This window comes from Physeter macrocephalus, chromosome 7 (assembly GCF_002837175.3).
Source record: "Physeter macrocephalus isolate SW-GA chromosome 7, ASM283717v5, whole genome shotgun sequence".
Classification (NCBI taxonomy): Eukaryota; Metazoa; Chordata; class Mammalia; order Artiodactyla; family Physeteridae; genus Physeter; species Physeter macrocephalus.
Window position 1 is genome coordinate 54,080,708 of NC_041220.1, and position 13,901 is coordinate 54,094,608.

At 41.4% G+C, this 13,901-nt stretch overlaps 1 protein-coding gene across 2 annotated transcripts in view; it reads right to left on the minus strand.

Moving 5' to 3' along the window:
- The window catches only part of NIPAL1 (NIPA like domain containing 1), a 24,181-nt gene extending 11,984 nt beyond the window's left edge, over positions 1-12,197 (minus strand). Inside the window, exons 1-2 of one of the 2 annotated variants that reach the window (XM_055085999.1) lie at positions 11,973-12,197; positions 2,866-3,132 (exon numbers count right to left, since the gene is read on the minus strand). In XM_055085999.1, coding sequence (XP_054941974.1) covers positions 2,866-3,132; positions 11,973-11,991 — 286 coding nt within the window. In that variant the 5' untranslated portion in view covers positions 11,992-12,197. Of the gene's footprint in view, positions 1-2,865; positions 3,133-11,879 lie in introns of both variants that reach the window. The other variant, XM_007115205.3, reaches the window with a different exon arrangement.
- Between the last annotated feature and the right edge of the window lie 1,704 nt (positions 12,198-13,901).

Here is a 13,901-nt window from a genome sequence, read left to right on the forward strand (position 1 = left end):
TTTTTTTTTTTTTGATATTGAGTTGTACTAGCTATTTGTATATTTTGGATATTAACCCCTCATTGGTTACATCGTTTGCAAATATTTTCTCCCATTACATAGGTTGTCTTTTTAGTTTTTTGGTGGTTTCCTTTGCTGTGCAAAAGCTTTCAGTTTGATTAGGTCCTGTTTGTTTATTTTTGCTTTTATTTCTTTGGCTTTGGGAGACTGATCTAAAAATATTGCCACAATTTATGTCCAAGCATGTTTTGTCTATGTTCTCTTCTAGGAGTTTTATGGTGTCACATCTTATATTTAGGTCTTTCAACCACTTTGAGTTTATTTTTGTATATGGTGTGAGAAAATATTCTAATTTCATTGATTTACGTGTAGCTGTCCAGCTTTCCCAATGCCACTTGTTGAAGAAACCGTCTTTCCTCCATTGTATATTCTTGCTTCCTCCGTTGTAGATTAATTGACCGTAGGTGTTTGGGTTTACTTCCGGACTCTCTATTCTGTTCCACTGATCTATCTGTCTGTTTTTGTGCCAATACAACACTGTTTTGATTATAGTACTGTAGCTTTGTTCAGTTCTTAAGACAAATTCCTAGAGGTAGAATTATTAGATTTGTGTGTGTGTGTGTGTGTGTGTGTGTGTGTGTGTGTGTGTGTGTTACGCAGGCCTCTCACTGTTGTGGCCTCTCCCGTTGCGGAGCACAGGCTCCAGACGGCCATGGCTCACGAGCCCAGTTGCTCCGTGGCATGTGGGATCTTCCCGGACCGGGGCACGAACCCGTGTCCCCTGCATCAGCAGGCGGATTCTCAACCACTGCGCCATCAGGGAAGCCCGAATTATTAGATTTTAAGATATTAACATTTTTAAGCTTTCCCCAATTGCTCTCAGGAAAGTTTGTACCCATTTATATTGCTTCCACCAATGTTTGAGAGGGCTCTTTTTTTTCCCAAATTCCCTTACCAACATAGGGCATTATTTTTTTAAAGAAAAACCAAATATTGTTAAAATAGTAGGTAAAACCCAGGAGTTCAATGTTATATAGTTGGTATATCTTTGGGTACTAGTGAAGTAACATTTACTTAGGTATGTTTATTGGCCACTTACAATTCTTATTCTGTGAGTTCCTTGTTTATGTGTTTTGCCTTTTTTCTGTTAGGTACCTATCTTTTTCTTATCGACTATAGTCACTCTTTGTATATTGTGACTTAACTACCCTTTGTCATATAGTTTGAAAATTTTCCTCACATGTCATTTCCTTTTTAGTTTCAGTTAAAGGTGTTTTCATGTAGGATTTTTTTTTGGGGGGTCAATCCAGATAATCTCTTCCTTTATATAGAATTGTTTCTTCCTTTATCTTTACGCTTAAGAAGACTTTCTTTTAGGTTTTAAAAAATATATATTTCATTTTAAATTTAACTCTAAACTATGAGGAATCTATTTTACCAAATGGTATAAAGTAAAGCTCTCACATTTTTCTCCTCTAGTTTTTGCCAGTTGTCTCAGTACTTTTGATTGAATAATTAATCCTTTCTCCAGTGGATTGAAATGCCACTTTAAAAAATTGTATAATAGGGCTTCCCTGGTGGCGCAGTGGTTGAGAGTCTGCCTGCCGATGCAGGGGACATGGGTTCGTGCCCCGGTCCAGGAAGATCCCACATGCCGCGGAGCGACTGGGCCCGTGAGCCATGGCCGTCTGGAGCCTGTGCTCCGCAACGGGAGAGGCCACAACAGTGAGAGGCCTGCGTAGCGAAAATAAATAAATAAATAAATAAATAAATAAAAATTGTATAATAAATTGCTGTATGTACTTATATAAGTTTTCAATTATCTTTTATTATTTTGTCTATCTTTGTTAATGTCAAACTGTTTTATCAATGTCCCCTCAATAGTACTCTTTTATAAACTTGTTTGCACAATTCATAGCCGTTTATTTTCCCCTATGAACCTTAGAAAGATATTTAACTCTTTTAGGACATTATTCTTGATAAGAATGAATAGAAAATTCATGGTTAATGAAGGATAGCCAAGCAGAGCTACACAGCTTCTGAAACGTCACTACAAATAGTAACCTAACTCTACTGTAATCTGTTTACTGATTTGACAATACTTATTGGGTGCCAACCCCTATGCTAGGGTACGTTCCTGCTCTTGTGAATCTACTATCAATAAACAAGCCTGTTGACAACAAGTAAATAAACAATTAATGTACAATGACAAATTATTCCAAGTACAATGAAGGAGACCCTTAGTGCAGTGATAGAGAATAGCAGGGGGTAGAGGTGAATGAAACCTCCCCAGAGAGGATGGTCGAGGAAGGCCTTTCTGCAGGGGTGATAGTTTAGCTGAAGTCTGAAGGATGAGTCAGCCAAATGAGAGTCAGGCAGAAGAGAGCTGCAGACAAAGGAAAAGACCTCGAGGTGGGAGAGAACTCGGTACATTTCAGGAGCCAGAGAAAAGCACACGATAGTGAAGGAGGCTGAAGATGAAGCTGGAGAGGTAGCACAGGCCATTTTAGGCAGCAGGTGAGGTCAGAGACTGTGCGAGGATGTTTGGATTTTACTCTGAGTGCAAAGAAAAGCCACTCATGTGTTTTAATCAGGGGAGTCGCCTGATCTGACTAAATCCTGGAATCTCAGACTAAGGCTATGAAAGAAGAGCTCACCCCACACCCCAAACCTCTTGCATTTTAGTCTCACCCTGAAGGAGACACAACTGGCTCAATCCTGGAAACTGCTGAGAACAGTTGCTAAGAACAGGAATAGGGGCCAAGACAGAGACAGTGAAATGTTATTCCTGTAGCACCGTGGTCTTAGAGTAGGATGATTTCTGCTGTTAGAAACTTGAATTCGTTAGTTGCATCCATTTCTTACCAGCTCTAGTAACGCCCTTGTTGGCCAGTTGTAAGAGGCCCTTTTTTTTCAAGATGAAACTGGAGCCAATAAAAATACTGGAACTTATTGCCAGTACCAGGCCTACATAAAGACTGTATTTGTTCTCTGCATTTGCAGAAATGCTCCAGTTGGTTATGCTGGAATTCAGGTCCCTGTAGAGGACAGGAGAAGCCAGCAGCTGTGACACACGTGTGATCTCACACCAAGCCTGGGAGGCATTCGGACAGATCAGAGACAGCACGTAGCCTGGAAAAAGGAAAGAGGGAAATGTCAACCGACGAAAGGGAGACACACTAATCTTTACTTTCTTTCCCCAAGAAAGAGAAACTTGAGTGGGAGGTACTAACACACTGTTTTTTTTACTGCCCAATGGGCGGTCTCCAGCACGTGGTCCACAGGCTCACAGAGAGGTTCAGCTGGGCTCACACAGGTTCTTCAAAATGTTTGCAAAGTTGTTGAGTTGTTATCATGCAAACATGTGAGACTTCACATGAAAGTCTGGATTCCTCTCATAAAATGGAAGATCTAGCAGTACTCGGTTCTCTGCTGCAGCCAGCAGCAGCCTGCTGGAGCAGCATGGAGCTGTTCAGATCCAGCTTGGGCTCAGCGGTTCATCACAGCCCTACAACGTCCACTTCTCTCCTTCACGCCATCAGTGTGTCTCCGGGAAAGCAGCAGCATATGTGGCGACTGAAGGTGGGAAAGGGCAGAGCAACCCTGTGGGTCTAGAAATCACCATGTTACAGGAAACTGAGCCATCCCACTTGGGGGGTACGAATTGTGCATTTCAGAAAACATGTTTAAAAGCGGGTTTAGGGCTTCCCTGGTGGCGCAGTGGTTGGGAGTCCGCCTGCCGATGCAGGGGACGCGGGTTCGTGCCCCGGTCCGGGAAGATCCCACATGTCGCGGAGCGGCTGGGCCCGTGAGCCATGGCCGCTGAGCCTGTGCGTCCGGAGCCTGTGCTCCGCAACGGGAGAGGCCACAACAGTGAAAGGCCCGAGTACAGCAAAAAAAAAAAAAAAAAAAAAAGCGGGTTTAGTTTTCTGGACCACTTTCCTAAAAAGAATAATTTTGCAGGTCTACTAACTCACTTCCTCCTTAAAAAAAATAGAATCTAATAGACGAATTAAATATCAGGAGGTTTTTTTTTTCCTGAATAGGATTCAAATAAGCATGTAAATCCACTGAACCAGACCCATTATTATAAGTGCCTTTCTTTTTTTTTTTTGAGGCTAAATACTAAAACACAGAATGAAAACATTTTACACTATCTAAGAAACTTTTTACAATAGATTTATTCTCCACTCAAAAAGCTGCAAACAAGGTGATACCGTGACTAGGTTTTCTGACCATCTTCTCAACTTTTTTTTTCCATTTAAAAGGCATATTTCCCTACCATGACTTACCTTAAACAAAAATGGGCAAAGAAAAATTAATCAACTACAATTTTAGAATTAAGTAAAAATAGAAAATCAGTTTTACATCTCAAAAATCTTAAGAGGGCACATGAACAACTAAATGATGTCTTAGAAACAAAACTAAACAGGATCTATGCCTCCTGGGCAAAGCATTATGAAGTTATGTGAATTTTACCACATACACAGTTGAGAAACAACCGTAAAGTTCAGGTCTAGCAAAAGGTAAAAAAATTGAATTCATTCTTTTCGTGATTATTATTTCATTTATCTCTGTAATTTGAAAATGAACCAACTTTGATCCTGTGATACAGGATAAATTCTAGGACAAAACTTCTAAATATTCCGAAGAGAATTATATTACTTCAGGGATATTCTATGGTAACTGAGGAATTGTTCAGGCTGGTTGTTTTAGTAAGAATTGCTGCAAATTTTCACCTAAGCTAGCGTCTAGCCATCTGTCCCAGGCACTGTTCATCTCATCCAACCCCTAAGAGTGCAAAGTAATTTTTGGTAGTAAGAATTTCGATTACATGAATTCTTGGGAAAACATCTGACTTGACTGTCCAGTAAATTCCACGGCTGCATTAGTGTCACTTACTATGTAGTTAACATAACCATTCCAAAACTTTATCTCTGGAAACAGTGTGGGTGGACCTCATTCCAATCAAACAATATTCTTTCTGAGCTGTTGACACAGCAAAATGTTTCCAACATTTTAGGGGGTGTGGAGACAGAAGGTGACAAGGGAGTGCAAATAATTTTTGTTGCCTTTTGAAAGTTCTCATTGTAAGCGGACATTAATGTTGCAAGGTTATTTTTTTAATACTTAAAAAAATTTTTTTTAACTTTAAAATTTTTTTAATTATTATTTTTTGGCTGCGTTGGGTCTTTGTTGCTGCGCACAGGCTTTCTCTAGTTGCGGCGAGCGGGGCGGCTACTCTTAATTGTGGTGCGCGGGCTTCTCATTGCCGTGGCTTCTCTTGCTGTGGAGCACGGGCTTTAGGCGCACGGACTTCAGTAGTTGTGGCTCGCGGGCTCTAGAGCGCAGGCTCAGTAGCTGTGGTGCACGGGCTTAGTTGCTCCGCGGCATGTGGGATCTTCCTGGACCAGGGATCGAACCTGTGTCCCCTGCATTGGCAGGCGGATTCTTAACCACTGCACCACCAGGGAAATCCCAATGCTGCAAGTTTTATGGCAGGAAAAAGTAATAAAAATCTTGTCTAGTTACTGACCTTAGAACTTAAATTGTTTTATGTTTGGGGAGCATATTAAGGAGGGAGCCCACAGCAGGTATGACTGAAGGAGGGAGTGACTGGCGGGTTGGTGGGTGTGGAGTGGTGCTGGGCAGGAGGGGAGAGATGCGTGAAGCAGAATGTGTGGGCAGGGACTTTGGAAGGTTTCAGAGGAATTAGAGATATCTCAAAATCAGAGGTGGCTTCTTATGATTCTAGTAAGCAAAGTAATTCTCCAGAGTTTAATCCAAACCTTATTCAACACAGAAAATTGATTACATTACTCATTTTTCATTTTATTTTATTATTATTATTATTTTTGGCTGCATTGCCCGGGCTTGTGAGATCTTAGCTCCCTGACCAGGGATTGAACCCGAGCCCTCGTCACTGAAAGCTCGGAGTCCTAACCACTAGACCACAGGGAATTCCCCTTTATTTTTCATTTTAATAGACACTGTCAATAGCCCTCTCAAGTGTCTGTACCAATTTACACTCCGGTCAGCAAACAGCATGATGTTGTAACTTCTTTGATGTTATTATATATTGTTCTAAATATTGAATAATTAAGATTTAGGAAATATATGTCAGTTATAAAGAAAAAAATAATTCAATACACACCAATGTATCAACCACCCAATTTAAGAAATAACAACTTGGGAATTCCCTTGCGGTCCAGTGGTTGGGGCTAAGCGCTTTCACTGATGGTTGGAACTAAGATTCCACAAGCCGTGTGGTTTCAACTATCCTGATTTTCTGTCTAATATTTCTTTTCTTTAAAAAAATGATTTCCCCTATAAAATTATATCTTTAAATAATAAAGTGTTTCATTTGCCTCTTTTTGCACCTTCTAAAAATGTAATCATATAGTATGTATTCTTTGTTGACTTGCTTGTTTTTGAGATTTATCAATCTTGATGTTCTGGCTGTAAGGTTTGGTTTTTTCCCCACAGTTCTATAGAATTCCACTGCATGACTATCTCACCATTAAATTTTCTATTTTATAGTTGGTGGACATTGGATAATTTACAGTGTTTTTGCTTTTGCAAACAGTGCTGCTAATGTTCTCAATTATGTTAAACCAAATGAAAGTGATGATATTTGACAATTTTTGACCCTACATAAATAGCAGTTTCATATGATTCAACTTAATATGTATCTTCTATGTACAGGTGTGAATGTTTCCTTACAGACACACACAACTTAAAAATTTTAAAACAAAGTTAGATTTTCTATAGGATTATATGCCTTTTCCCACCTTTAGCTCCATTACAAATTATCTATAGTCTTGGGCAAGTTGAGTCAACACTCTTGGTTTCAGTTTCTTCATCTCTAAAATGAAGGAGTTTGACTTGATGATTCTAAAGACCCCTTCCTTAATTTTGTGGTTTGATCATAAGCTATCTTGGTTCCCAGCGTAATTTACTTATAATCCTGGTAGCTCATAAATATTGCTGATGGACCAGCTCTAAATTCATAGGCACTTGTAGCTGGAAGACATTTTAAAGAAACTGATGCCAAGATATTAAGTGACTTGCCAAAGTCATGTAACTGCCCAAACAGGGCCAGGTAACACAATTCCCAGGCTACTATTTTTTCTATTTCAGAAAAGTAAAAACATAAAGTACAAATAAAGTCAGTTAAAATTTATTCTTGTTTATACAAAGATGAAATGCTTTACTTTTTTCAAGTCCTATTTGTCTATAGAGAATAATAATATATATTGTCCAATTATTACATGGAATAGGGTATCTTAGTTTCTGAGAAATCAGTGACTGCATAAAACTACATTTTTAATCACTGCAAGATATTTCCAATTTGAGAAAATCATTGTCTCACCATCCATTCTACTGGGTTAGTTTGGATTATTATTCAGCAGTCACTTCCTTACCCCTCCCGACGAGGGCAGAGTATTCTTCCCTTGATGTCAGCTGGGAGTGAATTGGTGGCCAATGGACATCAGCAGAGGTGATATAAGGAGAGGGTTAAAATGTACTTAAATGGTTGGGTCTACCACTTTGTATTATGGTTGGCTTTACTCTCTTGCACCTCTGTACTTTTCAGGAATAGAGCTTCCCTGAGCAGCTGCTGCCCCTTCAGCTTGATCCCAGAATGAAAACATATGGAGCAGACCTAAGCTCATCCCACATTAAGGAGCCAAACCCAGGTGGGTATGTAGCCTGATGCAGAGACACGCAGGTGTACCCAGTCTAGATTAGTCAACCATCAGCTGGCCTACAGACACATAAGCAAGAATATATGATTGTTGCTTTCAGCCTTTGGGTTTTGGGTTGTTTGTTATACAGCAATAGGTGACTGATACACCTGCCTATTTATATTAGCAAAGGAAAGAGTGAATGAAATCTCTCATGTCTCCTACAATTTGTTCTCCAAATATCAGCCAGTGTGAATCAGATTACATCACTCCCCTGCATAACTCCCCATGATTTTTCATGGCAGTTATAACAAAGTCTAAATTCCTAATCCCGGACTTTAAAAAAGCTTTACATGCTCTAAAACTTGCTCACCTCTGACATGACATTGCGTTACTCTTTCTCTCTCTCTCATTCTCTGAAAAAACACTGGTTGTCTTTTCATTCTTTGATTCAATATATATTTATTGAGTATCTATTATCGGTCAGGCATTTTCTAGAAGCTGGGGTTACAACAGTGAGTAAAATAAAATTCCTGCTCTATTACATTCATCCTAATGGGGGGGGAAATAAACAAGTGAACTAATAACTACAGAATATGTTGAGTGCCATGGAAAGCAGTAAAAGCAGCATAAAAGAGTTTTTTTTTTTTTAAACAGCATTGAATGGAAAAACCTCTCTGCTAAGGTAAATGTAAACTCCCAGACTTGGGAATTTGCTTGAGGGGGTGGGAGGAACTGCACCAGCTCATTCTTTGATTCAATATATATTTATTGAGTATCTATTATCGGTCAGGCAGAGTGCCTACAGAGTGCCATGGAAAGCAGTAAAAGCAGCATAAAAGAGTTTTTTTTTTTTAAACAGCATTGAATGGAAAAACCTCTCTGCTAAGGTAAATGCAAACTCCCAGACTTGGGAATTTGCTTGAGGGGGTGGGAGGAACTGCACCAGCCAGGCTGGCTGGTGAGGGAAGGGAGGTGGTATGAGATGAGGTCAAAGAGTAGCAGGGGACAAGCTCAGGTGAAATGAGCTTTTAGATAAGTAGGTCCAATCTTGTCATTTCTCCTTGCAAAATTCTGTAATGGCTTCCCTTTTCATTCAGAAAAAATCCAAAGTCCTCACCACAGTCTACAAGGGCCTCCAGCGTTCTCTGTAACCTCATTCCCTAATTTTTTCCCCTCTTCCTTTCATAGGCTAAATTCCTTCTCACCTTAAAGCTTTTAAGTAGCCTTTACTTGTTACTTAGTGCTAGTAGGGGCTGGCATGGCTAACTCCTTCTCTTCACTGAGCTCTCACTTCCTTAGAAAGGCCTTCTCTGCCTCTCCAATCTAAAGGAATTTCTCACTTTCCATCGTACAATTTAATACTGCCAACCAGACTTCCTCTTACAGCTTAATTATGGCTTTGTAACAACATCGTATATCCATATAACAATTTTATTTATTCACCCAACAAATTAGTTGTTGAACACCTACCATGCAAGGCACCATGTTAGGTATACATTCATGCAACACTTAACAAATTCTTATTGAGCACTTCCTGTGTGCTAGGGTCTTGTTCTAAGAACTGGTGAGACAGTGATCAACAAGACAGGTAAACAGGTCTCTGTTCTCATGGAAACTGACAATTTTAGTGAGAAAACAAACAGAAAAACAGGAATAAGAGGAGTAGAATAGGAATGAGAAATAATTTAGAGCAAATTTGGAGCAGATAAGAATGAGAAATAAGTTTGAGTAAATTTGGAAATCAAGCAGATATATCTAGCAGATATATCTACATATGAACGCTGATAGGGCTGGGCAAGAAGCACATTATTTCAAGTAACCAATTTGAGCAGATACTGTTGATTTTTTAAAAAGTTAAAAATTTGTATCTCTAAACAAGATTGTCCCACTATCGGTGTGTTTGGAGGTCAAATACTCTATGAGGACTGTTGACCATCAGATTTCCTACATAAACTGCTGCAAGTAATAACATATTGCTTTCTGAACAACCTTAAGTGAAGAATTTTTAATACCTTAAAGCACTTGAATTTCAGCACTTAGGAAATCTACAGAAGGCTGAAAAAACAACTTCTGCTTTTAATCTTCTTGTAAAAATCTGGAGAAAATCTTTTTTAGTGTAACATAAAAGAAGCTATATTTTACATAGAAAATGCAGCTTGTCCTGCTGATAAAAGTTATGTTCATTTGGTGGAATTCTGAGAAATGTTTATGATATGGATTTTTTTTAAAGAGTAAAATCTCAGAATCATTAATGTATACCACTGCATCCAAGAGGCCAGAGAATGGGGATGGACACCTACAGAAAAAAACAAAGGCTCAAATAATTTTGTGCTTGGTTGGATTGCTAATTATGAAAACCAATTATCTGGGCCTCTAGACCCAGACTGTCTAGGACCAGATTGTCTTGCAAATCCCTCTGTTCTAGAACTTAGGCCAATGTCTGGCACATGGGACTCTTGTCATTTGAATAAATGAACAAATGAAAAATGGAGCCTTTACTCCATGTCGGACTCTGAAGTGTGTGCTTCATGTGTAATCCCATCTGCGTCTATTCCTCAAACTCTAAACTGTAGGAATTATTCCCCATTTACAGATGAAGAAAGACAAGGAGGCCGTCATAGCTGAGAAGCCTGTCTGGTGCCAAAGCCTAATCTCTTCCCACTACTGATAAGAAGGATTCTGATTTCTCTTAAGTCTTTCCCACTAGAATCCCACCTAATTAATTACCACAGTTAATTAACCCCAGGTATTAAGCATGGAGCTTGAATATTTCTTGTTGGAACTAAATGCATGAGCAAAGCAGGAAAATCATCCCTAAATTCAAACAAGCATATGTAATTCACACATCCTCCTTACTTACAGATCCTTGGGTAAACAAGGGTGGACCTGTTAGTAACAGTCTGACTTAACTAGTTTAGGAATTCTTTAGACAAAGAATGACTATCTAGGAAATAATTCTAGATCCAGCTGCCTTAGTAACCACTTCCAAAACCTCAACTTCTGAATAGTTTGTGAATTGTTCAGGCATTTTTCTCTTTCTTTGTGTCCCTTCTTAATCTTGGTGGCACAGTTTTGACTGGTTCACTGCCTTTTCCCCCCTTAAAACAACAACTCTCCGCATCAAGGAATAAGCTGGGAGAGCCAAGAGAAGAGAAAACCCGGGGAAGTTGCCAGCAATTTTGGAAAGATAGAGTTCTTGCCACGCCTCTCACAGCCCCCTCCCTCTTTACATCCTTACCGGGTAAAATAGAAATCTGCTTTTCTCTGGACTCTGTAAAAATTGAAAACTGTCATTTCATATGATACACACTGTCCGCCCGCGCCCCCTCCCCGCCGCCGCAGCCGTGCCCCTACTTTTATCCGGGCTCACGCGCGCGTTTGGTATTGAGACTGTAGAAAGCCTGCGAGTGTTGTAAACACCTGGCACAGGGCAAGGGGCGGCGCCCTAAGAGTTTACAGGACGCAGGTGGCGGCTGAAACCCCAGACTAGAAAGCAGTGAGAAACCTACAAATGAGTGCACCCAGTTTCCGCTCTCTTCCTCTGTCCTGCTCTCGCCTTAAGCAGCCAAGAAGTGACTTCACAGCGAGTCAGACGCGAGGCTACAGGGGTTGGAGGCGTTTTCATCACAAAGGAAGAGGAGAGAGGTGGGCAGCCCAGGTTTGTCCAGAGCCCTCCCCCGGCGCGGGGGCAGGGGGTGGTCCAGGGCGCCTGACCCTGCACCGTGTTTGACCCTCGCCAAGCCAGCGCTGGACGCAAGACTGGACTCCCGTCCGGTCCGCGGGCACGCCCTCTGCCCATTGGGTGACGTCGACCGCGGACTCTGGAAGTGAGTCCGAGTCAGTGGAAGCGTCTTTTTCAGATGAGACTTGAGAGTCTTCCTACAGCACCCTGATTACCCAGTCACGACACTCAGCTCTCCGTAATTTACATGATCTGTCTTCCGGACCAGGGTGGGAGCCACGTATGTCTTGTTCGACTCAGGCATCCCCACAGAGTCTGGCATATTGCAGGCACCGATAAATACTTGTTGACCGGCTGACTGGCGGAATGACTGAATGAATAAATGCATGAATGAGCGCGTGAAGAGTCGGCGTATCCCTTTCTGGTCTCCACAAGTACCTGGGACCGCCCGCCCGTTCTCATCGCCACCCGAACGCCAGATCCTCCGGCTCTGGGCAGACACTCACCTTCTCGGCAGGGCTCTCCGGGCGGCAGCCTCACCTGTCCCCCCATGGCCCCCGACGAGGCTTCCCGGGCACAGAAGCTCGCTCCTCACCCACCTGTGCTTCTCCTCCGCATGGATCAGCGTTGGGGCGGAGCTGCGGGTCTCGGACTGGTGCGCGCTGACCCCGGCCCCGGGCAGCCTCAGCCATTGGGGACGGCGGGGTGGGGCCTCCGCGCAAGCCCCGCCTCCGAGGTCCGAGGCTTGGGTGCGAATGCTCGCCGCGCTGGCTGCGGCTGCGGTCCAAGGGCAGAGGTGTGGCTGGTGGGAGCGCCGACCGCCACGCGGGACCACTGCGGGAGCCAAGCAGTACAGAAGCACAGACACACTTTACAAGATAAAGGCGTCTCTCGGAGCGTGGAGGCCACCGAGCCAACTCCTTGGGAATTTAGCGGCGTAAAAGTCTGTGCTGAGGCCCCCTTCTGGCTTCTCCGGGTCGGGATGTCTCCTGCCTTTGGATTCTGAGTGCCCTGCTTTGTGTGTTTGCGGCTTTGTAGGGAAGTTGTGGCCACTGGGATTCTGCTCTGATTACCATGCTAAAGTTTATTCTCAGGGCTTGATAATAGACTTTGCCGTTTTGTGCTAGTATCAGCTTCTCCTAAGGCCCCTCGGTTTCAAACTCCCGCCTTCCATACGCCCCTTTCCTAAGTCATATAGTTATTGCAATAAACCCTAAAGGAAAAGCAATGCTGAAACTGAAACGACGAATTCCTACCAAATAATAATAGCTAATGTTTATGATATTCTTGCTTTACCGTGCATATGTAGGCACTTTATATGTATTAACTCATTATATCTCACAACATAGTCTATTAACCCCTAGTTTACAGATGAAAGATCAGAGGAAAAGAGTGAGATTAAATAATTTAACCAACTATTCAGTGGAAGACTTGGTAGCCGGTTATTATGCAACACAGCATAATTCCTGCTAAAACCCTCACCACAGGAATGGGGTGCCTCTGTGCTCTGGGGCTTCAGCACTGAAGGAAATACTCTTGTCTGCTTATCTTGCCTTTCCTCTAGATAATCATGAGCAGTGCTATTAACTTTGTTACCTAGGAGTTTCATAGCAGAGGCCTCAATCTTGCTTTTCTTGTTCTTAGGCTGAGTGAAGAGTTAAGATCAGTGAACGAAACAATACAAGGCACACACTTTCACAGGTGATTGGCTTGGTGGAGAAGGAATAGCATGGGAAGGGGAATAGGTGAAAGTTGGAAAGGAGGGAGATTTATGCCCATTTTGGATAACAAACCTTAAAGCTTAGATTTCTGTTTAAACGTTTGGTTTAGACATCAGACTTGAAAATTTTACCTTTATCAAAGATTGGTGATGATTATAGACAGTGATCCAAAGTATTTATTTATTTATTATTTATTTAACTGACACTTATATAACATTTATATGGGCAAACATTATTCTAAGCACTTTATAAATATTTGCTTTTAAAATTATCATTCTGATAGATATTATCATTAAGCCCCACTTTACAGATGAGGAAAGGGAGGCACATAGGGATTCAGTAACTTGCCTATGGACACATAGCTAGTAAGTGGTGGAGCTGGGATGTTAACTAAGGCTTCAGAGTCTGTGCTCTTAACCCATTTGCTAATTGGATATTTAAAAAAAAAACTAAAAATGTACCTTTGAGGGTTTTTTTTTAATAAAAATCGAATTCTAATTTCTTATTAAGGTCTGTCTTAGGTAGGAGGAACTTTGGTGTCATTCTTCTTTTTTAGTTCTGCAAATAAAGAGAAAAACACTCAGAAAAAGTATTTAAGCCTATTTAAGATCATTGTCTCCCATTTTAAATGTTGCCTTGAAAAACTTTATAATGTATTTTCTTTCACTGCCTATTCCTAGATGACTTTGGGTGTTCAAATTTTGATGTGTTGTTATTATCATTTAGTTAAAAATATTTTAGGGGCTTCCCTGGTGGTGCAGTGGTTGAGAGTCGGCCTGCCGATGCAGGGGACACAGGTTCGTGCCC